At 44.7% G+C, this 12,918-nt stretch overlaps 1 protein-coding gene across 4 annotated transcripts in view; it reads right to left on the minus strand.

The window, feature by feature from the left end:
• The window catches only part of TRAF5 (TNF receptor associated factor 5), an 88,946-nt gene that overhangs the window by 12,365 nt on the left and 63,663 nt on the right, over positions 1-12,918 (minus strand). For 3 of the 4 annotated variants that reach the window (XM_077282314.1, XM_077282315.1, XM_077282316.1), the window contains exons 4-6: positions 9,381-9,482; positions 7,356-7,520; positions 6,788-6,865 (exon numbers count right to left, since the gene is read on the minus strand). In XM_077282314.1, the coding sequence (XP_077138429.1) occupies positions 6,788-6,865; positions 7,356-7,520; positions 9,381-9,482 (345 nt within the window). The remainder of the gene's footprint in view (positions 1-6,787; positions 6,866-7,355; positions 7,521-9,380; positions 9,483-12,918) is intronic. The other variant, XM_077282318.1, reaches the window with a different exon arrangement.

Consider the following 12,918-nt stretch of genomic DNA (forward strand, 5'->3'; position numbering starts at 1 on the left):
ACACTTAATTTCTAATCAGCCAATCACATGGCGGCAACTCAGTGCATTTAGGCATGTAGACATGGTCAAGACAATCTCCTGCAGTTCAAACCGAGCATCAGTATGGGGAAGAAAGGTGATTTGAGTGCCTTTGAACGTGGCATGGTTGTTGGTGCCAGAAGGGCTGGTCTGAGTATTTCAGAAACTGCTGATCTACTGGGATTTTCACGCACAACCATCTCTAGGGTTTACAGAGAATGGTCCGAAAAAGAAAAAAAATCCAGTGAGCGGCAGTTCTGTGGGCGGAAATGCCTTGTTGATGCCAGAGGTCAGAGGAGAATGGGCAGACTGGTTCGAGCTGATAGAAAGGCAACAGTGACTCAAATCGCCACCCGTTACAACCAAGGTAGGCCTAAGAGCATCTCTGAACGCACAGTGCGTCGAACTTTGAGGCAGATGGGCTACAGCAGCAGACCACACCGGGTACCACTCCTTTCAGCTAAGAACAGGAAACTGAGGCTACAATTTGTACAAGCTCATCGAAATTGGACAGTAGAAGATTGGAAAAACGTTGCTTGGTCTGATGAGTCTCGATTTCTGCTGCGACATTCGGATGGTAGGGTCAGAATTTGGCGTAAACAACATGAAAGCATGGATCCATCCTGCCTTGTATGGAGCATCTTTGGGATGTGCAGCCGACAAATCTGCGGCAACTGTGTGATGCCATCATGTCAATATGGACCAAAATCTCTGAGGAATGCTTCCAGCACCTTGTTGAATCTATGCCACGAAGAATTGAGGCAGTTCTGAAGGCAAAAGGGGTCCAACCCGTTACTAGCATGGTGTACCTAATAAAGTGGCCGGTGAGTGTATAACACAGCCCACGCAGTATATAGCACAGCCCACGCAGTATATAACACTGGCCACGTAATATATAGCACAGCCCACGCAGTACATAACACAGCCCACATAGCATCTAACACTGGCCAGGTAGTATATAGCAGCCCACGCGGTATATTACACAGCCCACGCAGTATATAGCAGTGTGGGCACCATATTCCTGTTAAAAAAAAATAATTAAAATAAAAAATAGTTATATACTCACCTGCCGGGATCCAATCCAGCGAAGCTGTGGCACAGGCGATGAGCGCGCGGCTGCCGCCATCTTCCGTTCCCAGGATGCATTGCAAAATTACCTAGATGACTTAGCGGTCTCGCGAGACCGCTAAGTCTTCTGGGTAATTTCGCAATGCATCTCTGGGAACGGAAGATGGCGGAGGCCGCCCGCGGCTCGACGGACTACGGAGGGTGAGTATAGCAGGGTTTTTTTAAAATTATTTTTAAGCGGTGACTGGAGGGGAGCATGCGAGCGCCGGGCACTGACTGCAGGGGAGTAGGGAGGGACTAATCGGACTGTGCCCGTCGCTGATTGGTTGCGGCAGCCATGAAAGGCAGCTGGCGAGACCAATCAGTGATGCGGGATTTCTGTGACGGAAGTTGCAGACAGAAAGATGGAAGTACCCCTTAGACAATTATATATATAGACTAGATGGTGGCCCGATTCGAACGCATCGGGTATTCTAGTATATGTATGCTCATGTAGTGACGTAGTATATTGCCCAGTGACGTAGTATATTGCCCAGCCACGTAGTATATTGCCCAGCCACGTAGTATATTGCCCAGTCACGTAGTATATTGCCCAGCCACGTAGTATATTGCCCAGCCACGTAGTATATTGCCCAGTCACGTAGTATATTGCCCAGTCACGTAGTATATTGCTCAGTCACGTAGTATATTGCCCAGCCACGTAGTATATTGCCCAGCGACGTAGTATATTGTCCAGAGCCACGTAGTATATTGCCCAGCCACGTAGTATATTGCCCAGCGACGTAGTATATTGCCCAGTCACGTAGTATATTGCCCAGTCACGTAGTATATTGCCCAGCCACGTAGTATATTGCCCAGTCACGTAGTATATTGCCCAGTCACGTAGTATATTGCCCAGCCACGTAGTATATTGCCCAGCGACGTAGTATATTGCCCAGTCACATAGTATATTGCCCAGTCACGTAGTATACTGCCCAGCGACGTAGTATATTGCCCAGTCACATAGTATATTGCCCAGTCACGTAGTATATTGCCCTGCCACGTAGTATATTGCCCAGCGACGTAGTATATTGCCCAGTCCCGTAGTATATTGCCCACTCACGTAGTATATTGCCCAGTCACGTAGTATATTGCCCAGTCACGTAGTATATTGCCCAGCCACGTAGTATATTGCCCAGTCACGTAGTATATTGCCCAGTCACGTAGTATATTGCCCAGCCACGTAGTATATTGCCCAGCGACGTAGTATATTGCCCAGTCACGTAGTATATTGCCCAGTCACGTAGTATATTGCCCAGTCACGTAGTATATTGCCCAGTCAAGTAGTATATTGCCCAGCCACGTAGTATATTGCCCAGCGACGTAGTATATTGGCCAGCGACGTAGTATATTGGCCAGACACGTAGTATATTGCCCAGTCACGTAGTATATTGCCCAGCCACGTAGTATATTGCCCAGCCACGTAGTATATTGCTCAGTCACGTAGTATATTGCCCAGCCACGTAGTATATTGCCCAGCGACGTAGTATATTGTCCAGAGCCACGTAGTATATTGCCCAGCCACGTAGTATATTGCCCAGCGACGTAGTATATTGCCCAGTCACGTAGTATATTGCCCAGCCACGTAGTATATTGCCCAGCCACGTAGTATATTGCCCAGCCACGTATTATATTGCCCAGTCACGTAGTATATTGCCCAGTCACGTAGTATATTGCCCAGCCACGTAGTATATTGCCCAGTCACGTAGTATATTGCCCAGTCACGTAGTATATTGCCCAGTCACGTAGTATATTGCCCAGTCACGTAGTATATTGCCCAGCCACGTAGTATATTGCCCAGTCACGTAGTATATTGCCCAGTCACGTAGTATATTGCCCAGCCACGTAGTATATTGCCCAGCCACGTAGTATATTGCCCAGCCACATAGTATATTGCCCAGCCACGTAGTATATTGCCCAGTCACGTAGTATATTGCCCAGTCACGTAGTATATTGCCCAGTCACGGAGTATATTGCCCAGAACGTAGTATATTGCCCAGCGACGTAGTATATTGTCCAGAGCCACGTAGTATATTGCCCAGCCACGTAGTATATTGCCCAGCCACGTAGTATATTGCCCAGTCACGTAGTATATTGCCCAGTCACGTAGTATATTGCTCAGTCACGTAGTATATTGCTCAGTCACGTAGTATATTGCCCAGCCACGTAGTATATTGCCCAGTCAAGTAGTATATTGCCCAGCCACGTAGTATATTGCCCAGTCACGTAGTATATTGCCCAGTCACGTAGTATATTGCTCAGTCACGTAGTATATTGCTCAGTCACGTAGTATATTGCCCAGCGACGTAGTATATTGTCCAGAGCCACGTAGTATATTGCCCAGCCACGTAGTATATTGCCCAGCGACGTAGTATATTGCCCAGTCACGTAGTATATTGCCCAGTCACGTAGTATATTGCCCAGCCACGTAGTATATTGCCCAGTCACGTAGTATATTGCCCAGTCACGTAGTATATTGCCCAGCCACGTAGTATATTGCCCAGTCACGTAGTATATTGCCCAGTCACGTAGTATATTGCCCAGTCACGTAGTATATTGCCCAGCGACGTAGTATATTGCCCAGTCACGTAGTATATTGCCGAGTCACGTAGTATATTGCCCAGCCACATAGTATATTGCCCAGCCACGTAGTATATTGCCCAGCGACGTAGTATATTGCCCAGTCACGTAGTATATTGCCCAGTCACGTAGTATATTGCCCAGCGACGTGGTATATTGCCCAGTCACGTAGTATATTGCCCAGTCACGTAGTATATTGCCCAGCGACGTAGTATATTGCCCAGTCACGTAGTATATTGCCCAGTCACGTAGTATATTGCCCAGTCACGTAGTATATTGCCCAGCCACGTAGTATATTGCCCAGTCACGTAGTATATTGCCCAGTCACGTAGTATATTGCTCAGTCACGTAGTATATTGCTCAGTCACGTAGTATATTGCCCAGCGACGTAGTATATTGTCCAGAGCCACGTAGTATATTGCCCAGCCACGTAGTATATTGCCCAGCGACGTAGTATATTGCCCAGTCACGTAGTATATTGCCCAGTCACGTAGTATATTTCCCAGCCACGTAGTATATTGCCCAGTCACGTAGTATATTGCCCAGTCACGTAGTATATTGCCCAGCCACGTAGTATATTGCCCAGTCACGTAGTATATTGCCCAGTCACGTAGTATATTGCCCAGTCACGTAGTATATTGCCCAGTCACGTAGTATATTGCCCAGCGACGTAGTATATTGCCCAGTCACGTAGTATATTGCCGAGTCACGTAGTATATTGCCCAGCCACGTAGTATATTGCCCAGCCACGTAGTATATTGCCCAGCGATGTAGTATATTGCCCAGTCACGTAGTATATTGCCCAGTCACGTAGTATATTGCCCAGCGACGTGGTATATTGCCCAGTCACGTAGTATATTGCCCAGTCACGTAGTATATTGCCCAGCGACGTAGTATATTGCCCAGTCACGTAGTATATTGCCCAGTCACGTAGTATATTGCCCAGTCACGTAGTATATTGCCCAGTCACGTAGTATATTGCCCAGCGACGTAGTATATTGCCCAGTCACGTAGTATATTGCCCAGCCACATAGTATATTGCCCAGCCACGTAGTATATTGCCCAGCCACGTAGTATATTGCTCAGTCTCGTAGTATATTGCCCAGTCACGTAGTATATTGCCCAGTCACGGAGTATATTGCCCAGAACGTAGTATATTGCCCAGCGACGTAGTATATTGCCCAGTGACGTAGTATATTGCCCAGAACGTAGTATATTGCCCAGTGACGTAGTATATTGCCCAGTGACGTAGTATATTGCCCAGTGACGTAGTATATTGCCCAGTGACGTAGTATACAGCACAGAGCCATGTAGTGTATTGCCTAGTGACGTAGCCCATTGTCAAGCTACGTAGTATATTGCCCAGTCACGTAGTATATTGCCCAGTCACGTAGTATATTGCCCAGTCACGTAGTATATTGCCCAGCCACGTAGTATATTGCCCAATCACGTAGTATATTGCCCAGCCACGTAGTATATTGCCCAGCCACATAGTATATTGCCCAGCCACGTAGTATATTGCCCAGTCACGTAGTATATTGCCCAGTCACGTAGTATATTGCCCAGTCACGGAGTATATTGCCCAGAACGTAGTATATTGCCCAGCGACGTAGTAGATTGCCCAGTGACGTAGTATATTGCCCAGTGACGTAGTATATTGCCCAGAACGTAGTATATTGCCCAGTGACGTAGTATATTGCCCAGTGACGTAGTATATTGCCCAGTGACGTAGTATATTGCCCAGTGACGTAGTATACAGCACAGAGCCATGTAGTGTATTGCCTAGTGACGTAGCCCATTGTCAAGCTACGTAGTATATTGCCCAGTCACGTAGTATATTGCCCAGTCACGTAGTATATTGCCCAGCCACGTAGTATATTGCCCAATCACGTAGTATATTGCCCAGCCACGTAGTATATTGCCCAGCCACATAGTATATTGCCCAGCCACGTAGTATATTGCCCAGTCACGTAGTATATTGCCCAGTCACGGAGTATATTGCCCAGAACGTAGTATATTGCCCAGCGACGTAGTAGATTGCCCAGTGACGTAGTATATTGCCCAGTGACGTAGTATATTGCCCAGTGACGTAGTATACAGCACAGAGCCATGTAGTATATTGCCTAGTGACGTAGCCCATTGTCAAGCTACGTAGTATATTGCCCAGCCACGTAAGTGACAGGTTAAAAAATAAAAAAATAAACATACTCACCTTCCGATCCGAAGTCCCCTTGTAGTGCGTACATACTCACCATACCTGTAGTTCTGTCGCCTGTGCTGCGAGGTACAGGCTGCAGCTTGAGGTCCTTGGGTGTGCTGACGCCGCGGTCACATGACCGTGACGTCACGGCAGGTGCTGTTCGCGCAGGGCCTGTGATGACGCCGCGGTCACATGACCGTGACGTCATGGCAGGTCCTTCTGCCATGCGCTAAGTGGTACCGGAATCTACCGCTTGCACAGAGTGGTTACCGGAGGGTGGCGAGGAGCGGGCAAGGCATCGGAAGGTGAGTATATAATGATTTTTTATTTTTTTTAACATTAGATCCTTTTACTATTGACGCTGCATAGGCTGCGTCAATAGCAAATCTTGGTCACACAGGGTTAATAGCGGCGGTAACGGAGTGCGTTACCCGCGGCATAAGGCGGTCCATTACCGCTGCCATTAACCCTGTGTGAGCGGAGGGGTGTATGCGGGCGCCGGGCAGTGAGTGCGGGGAGTAAGGAGCGGCCATTTTCTTCCGGACTGTGCGCGTCGCTGATTGGTCACGGCAGCCATGACAGGCAGCTGCCGAGACCAATCAGCGAACGAATAACCGTTACAGACAGAAGGACAGACGGAAGTGCCCTTAGACAATTGTATAGTAGATGAGCTTCTATGCGGCCACCCAGTGGTTGCGATGTGAATTGCAGCCTATCTACAATTCATAGTAAAATTTGCAGAATGCTAAGGATGGACATCATTTTTTTTTAGGAAGCAGACCATGCTTTTGTACAAGTTTTGTGCAAAAAGGATGCTTTTTTTTTCAGCGTATGTATAAATATGGTGATGATGTCCATGTAAATGGTACAGTCAGTGCTTACCTCCTCCCTTGGAGAACTTTTGCCGCAGTTGTTGAGACATGAGACTGGATATAATGGACAGTACTTCTGTGTGTGAATCTGAAAGAGATCAATACTGATCTTGCAAGTTTTCTTGTAAGAAAAGAAATATAAAAAAGGAAAAAAAAATGGAAAAATAAAAATTGCTTGGCCAGGATAGGGTTAAATCTGTGCTTCCTCCTGACACCTGATATTTCAATAGTTACCTATGTTTATAAAACATCTTTACTGTGTCACAGGGGTCCAGTGCATTCCTGATATTTCATTATTCAGGACCTACAAGAGGCGGCCGTGGCATCTGACATTATCGTTAGTGCTCAGAATTCACAACAGATTCTAGAGTTTTCAATGGAGATTTTCTATGATAGATGTAGAAAAATCTGTCTTCAGTTTGCTCCCCCTAGTGGCGGCTTTGTTCTGCAGAAACATTTCCCATTCTTCGATACAAAATCTCAGAGCTGACCTCAGTATTACAGTAAAGGATTACATGAATCGGTGTAAAGTAGCCGTAACTGTGGAGGGGCTTTTCTAAGAACTGGTCGATTATTACCTGCAGATCGATGGAAGTCATGCTTTTATTGCAGTAGGCGCAGGTTTCGTCTCTCTGTTGGCACTGAGTGGTCACGTGATTGTCCAGGTCCTTTCGGATCACTTTGTCGTGACAGCCGGTGTTGGTGCATGTGATCGTTTCGTAGAGACACTGACCCAGATGATCCTGTCAGTGGGGGCAAGGTGTAAGATTATAGAGCACATATATCATTTATATGGATGGAAAACAACGGCACATCACCCCCAGAGGCAGCCCCACCTTCAAAGTGTCAATCTATGGGCAAATACAGGATATCATCGTGCTGTGACCAATGACTCTCTGCTCAATTTTTGTTACCTTGCGGACTTAAAGGTAATCTGTCAGCAGGTTTTTGCCATGTAATCTGAGAGCAGCATGATGTAGGGGCAGAGAGCCTGATTCCAGGGATGTATCACTTACTAGGCTGTGTGCTGCTATCGCACAGCACCCTGGTTTTTGACTGTCATTGCTTTCTAAGGCCTTTGGGTAATATTTACATCCTTTTGGATACCTGCTGCTTTATATACAGGCACACTTGGATTTTGAGGCTAGTTTTCTACTCCTTGGTTTGGGTGTCTGTGTGCATATATACCTGTGGCCCTCCTTTTCTAATGGCATATCTGGACTAGACCTAGCTAACTATTCCCCGCCTTACTTTCTCAAATAGGGTGTGAATGTACATAATTATATTTATGTGTATTTATACTTTTTGGCCATATTTTGTGAACCCTTTTAGGCAAGTTCATGATATACTTACCAAGTGTCCCCCATTCCTTGTACTTTTTGTACTTACCTGTGATGTATCATTATTATATTACGGTATATATTATTTTTTTTGTTTTGTTTTTATATATATTTTATATATTTAATAAAAAATGATTTTTTTTTATTCTACTTGGGCGTTCATTTTCTATTGTTGGTGATATTATCTCAGATAAAATAGTAAAAACCTTCTGACAGATTCCCTTTCATGAAGCCTTTGTAACTAGCAAATGGGGAGGTTGGATTTGGGCACGATCCCACCTAACCCAGGTAAGACACAACCATATCTAATAATTAGTATTAAAGCGCAGAATCCTAATAATTACCCTTAAAGCTGCAACATATGGAAGGAACAGAGCATCCAGGCAAATGGTAACCAACTGCATCCAGGTGTTGCACAGGAAAGAGTATTATCTACTTTACATCCCTGGTGGTCTAGGGCAATTAAGTGTTTATCCCTGATGGTTCGGGGCAATAAAAGGTATGTCAAGATCTCTGGTGGACAAGGGGTTAATATAAGTATACCTGTTGGTATAGTAGTATTCTCGGAGGTCTTGAGCAGTGAATGGGTATCGTAAGGATCACTATTGGGCTATGGCAATGAAGGGATTGACTTTCACTATATCTGGTGGTCTAGCAAGTTGAGGGCAGTGGAAAGGAGTAATTCTGCATCGATGAGGTCCGGTGGGTTTCTGAACTCTCCAGGCTCCAGCCTTGTCTTGGTATAAAATCAGGATGAGCACAAATCGTTCAGTTTCCTATTTCCTCCATGCACAGGGAGGAGATAGAGAACTGTGCAGCTGTAGCTGTTTGGCTGCACAGTTCTCTCTATGATCGGGCAGAGTGATTTAAGAGCACTCTGCCTGGTCATTAAGGGGAGAACGAAGTGTGTATAAATGGGAGCAGACTTTCCCTGAAGAGGAGTAACATCTGAGCTGTGCCGTTGTATATATTAGAAGGAACAAGGGTATTTTCAGCCACCTAAACCCCCATTACGCAGGTGTATCCCCACCAAGAGCCACCAGGGACATCTATTTGGTCAAAAGAGTTCAATCTGCTAAATTCCCTAGCTGCCACGTGGCAACTGAAATTAGTCTCCTGTAAGGCATAGCCTGGTCCCAGTGGTGGCTGTAGGCTGCGAGAACTTCAATATTTAATAAAAACTGGATCTCTGAAGCCTACTTGGCCTAAATAATCAGCAAAGTCTCGTACCTGGAACCTCCCCAGTGTACGCTAAGTACGTACCTGGAACCTCCCCAGTGACGCCTTCACATCACAGTCCGGGGCATTTCTGCAATATACCAGTAGATTTAGGACTTCTCTTTTACAGCAATTGTCTTTAAATATCTAGAAAGGATGATATGTTATATTCACTTGGCCGCGGTAACAATCTACAATCGCGTTCATTACTATGAGACTGACAGTAAAGCATGGTGGAGGCAGCATTATGCTTTGGGGCTGCTTTTCAGCAGCTGGAACAAGTAAAGAAGAAAGAAATGATGAAATATCAATCAATTTTGCATCAAAAGGTTCTGAAGGCGAAGATGAATTTCACCTTTCAGCACCACGACGACCTTGAGCATAATTCCAAATCAACAAAAGAATGAGTTCTCCAGAAGAAGACCAAAGTTTTTGGAATGACCCAGCCAGAGCCCACCCGAGTCCAAGTGAAAATCTGTGGGCGACTTGAAGAGGGCGCTGTACACAGGAGATGCCCCCGCAATCTGACAAATCTGGAGCTACTGCAAGGAAGAGTGGGCAAAGACTGACAATACGGGGTGTGCAGTGCTGATAGACTCCTACCCAAAAAGATGGAATGCTGTCATAAATGCAAAGAGCACTTCAAAAAGTATTAGTTTATGCAACCATATTATTTTAGTTATTTATCTTTCATTTTCCACCCGAAAAAATTTCAGTTTATTCTTCAATCGAATTGAACATATAATGGATGATATTAAAAGGAGGAAAAAAATCAGAAAATGATTCCTCTTCAAATGACAAAAACAAAGCATTTTAATAGGGGTGTGCAGACTTTTTTGTAACCATTGTACATATGATATGATATACTTTATTGATCCCAAAGAAACTTGCAGTACATGGGGGGGGGGGGGGTCTCAACCTAATAATTGATATGGACAGGAGCAGATATGATTCTTTTATGTTCTAGGATTAGATAGATAATAGATAGATAGATGATAGATAGATTGATAATAGAGACATAGATAGATAGATAGATAGATAGATAAATAGATAGATAGATAAGAGATAGATAGATAATAGATAATAGATAGGGATAGATAAGAAATAGATAGATTATAGATAATAGATATATAATAGATGATAGATAGATAATAGATAAATATCTATTATTTATATAATTTATAGATAATAGATAGAAAATAGATGATAGATAGATAGATAAAGATGATAGATTATAGATAGATAATAAATAGATAGATAATAAATAGATGATAGATAATAAATAGATAGATAAGAGATAGATAATAGATAGATGATAGATAATCTGCCACAGTGAAAAAAATGTGTTTTTTTTAAGTATTTGAGATCTCTACCCACAATAAACGTCTATGCACAGAGCAGTAAAACCACGTATACATATCACTCTGCAAAGTAAAAACCTCAGGCCAAAGAATTAATCTAAATCCAGGAAACTCGCTGGTGTTCGATGCTGAGAAACATACACTTTCTACAGACCAATAACCATGAGGTCGTCATCCTGCGGATCAGACACTGCCGCACATGATTGTATGTAAGATGTGATGTATGGAAGGCTCTGTTCACACGTCCAGCTGTCTGTCATCCATTTGACATGGAGAGGAGGCAAATGGAAGACGTTTTATGACACTTCTGTTCCCATTTAATGAATGGAGCCTGAACCAGAATAGTTTTCTTTTCCAAAACATCCAAAAAAAAAACAACAATGACTACTGGGAGTGCGGTCATGCAAATTTGCATCCCGGATTATTTATAACAATTAAAGGGTCCATGTCAGTGTGTCTGCTGGTCTAGAGCAGTAAAAGGGTTACTGCCCGTACTCTTGATGGTCTGGAATCTCAGGTGTTCTAGTACAGTGAAGGGGTAAATATAAGGATCCTGGTGGTCTAGGGCAGGTAACATCACCTGGTGTGGGGGTAACTTTCAGTGTCTCTAGTGGTCTTCAATAGGGCATAGTTAATGCAAGGATACCTCTTGGTCTAAAGCAAATAGTAAATGCTTAATTTTATGATCCCTGGTGGATGACCCTGGAAGGTTCTAGTTCTAGTGGGCTGCAATACCAGACATAATCCATGGACAGGTTTGGTGCTCTTCCAGAAGAAAGCAGCCATATTTTTAAGATCCTGTTCAAACCCTTAGAGCGGTACAATTGGACGGAATCTCTGGATCAGTTATGTGTATCCTCTATATATATAATTGTCTAAGGGTTTTTCTGTCTGTCCTGGAAATCCCGCGTCTCTGATTGGTCGAGGCCGCCTGGGCCTCAACCAATCAGCGACGGGCACAGTATCGACGTAATGTCATAATGGTTGCCATGGCGACGATGATGTCATAAAGGTTGCCTCGACCAATCAGCGACGGGCACAGTCTGCCGCGAATTCTGGAATCATCATTGTCCATATACTACGGGGACATGCATATTCTAGAATACCTGATGCGTTAGAATCGGGCCACAATCTAGTCTATATATATAATTGTCTAAGGGTTTTTCCATCTGTCTGTCTGTCTGTCTGTCTGTCTGTCTGCCTGTCTGTCTGTCTGTCTGTCTGTCTTTCTGTCTGTCTGTCTGTCTGTCCTGGAAATCCCGCGTCTCTGATTGGTCGAGGCCGCTAGGCCTCGACCAATCAGCGACGGGCACAGCATGGCGACGATGATGTCATAATGGAAAACCCGCGTCTCTGATTGGTCGAGGCCGCCAGGCCTCGACCAATCAGCGATGGGCACCGTATCGACGTAGATGTCATAATGGTTGCCATGGCGACGATGATGTCATAAAGGTTGCCTCGACCAATCAGCGACGGGTAGTCTGCCGCGAATTCTGGAATCATCATTGTCCATATACTACGGGGACATGCATATTCTAGAATACCCGATGCGTTAGAATCGGGCCACAATCTAGTATATATATATATATATACACTCACTGGCCACTTTATTAGGTACACCTGTCCAACTTCTTGTTAACACTTAATTTCTAATCAGCCAATCACATGGCGGCAACTCAGTGCATTTAGGCATGTAGACATGGTCAAGACAATCTCCTGCAGTTCAAACCGAGCATCAGTATGGGGAAGAAAGGTGATTTGAGTGCCTTTGAACGTGGCATGGTTGTTGGTGCCAGAAGGGCTGGTCTGAGTATTTCAGAAACTGCTGATCTACTGGGATTTTCACGCACAACCATCTCTAGGGTTTACAGAGAATGGTCCAAAAAAGAAAAAAAATCCAGTGAGCGGCAGTTCTGTGGGCGGAAATGCCTTGTTGATGCCAGAGGTCAGAGGAGAATGGGCAGACTGGTTCGAGCTGATAGAAAGGCAACAGTGACTCAAATCGCCACCCGTTACAACCAAGGTAGGCCTAAGAGCATCTCTGAACGCACAGTGCGTCGAACTTTGAGGCAGATGGGCTACAGCAGCAGAAGACCACACCGGGTACCACTCCTTTCAGCTAAGAACAGGAAACTGAGGCTACAATTTGTACAAGCTCATCGAAATTGGACAGTAGAAGATTGGAAAAACGTTGCTTGGTCTGATGAGTCTCGATTTCTGCT

This window comes from Ranitomeya variabilis, chromosome 2, assembly GCF_051348905.1.
Source record: "Ranitomeya variabilis isolate aRanVar5 chromosome 2, aRanVar5.hap1, whole genome shotgun sequence".
In the NCBI taxonomy this organism is placed as follows: Eukaryota; Metazoa; Chordata; class Amphibia; order Anura; family Dendrobatidae; genus Ranitomeya; species Ranitomeya variabilis.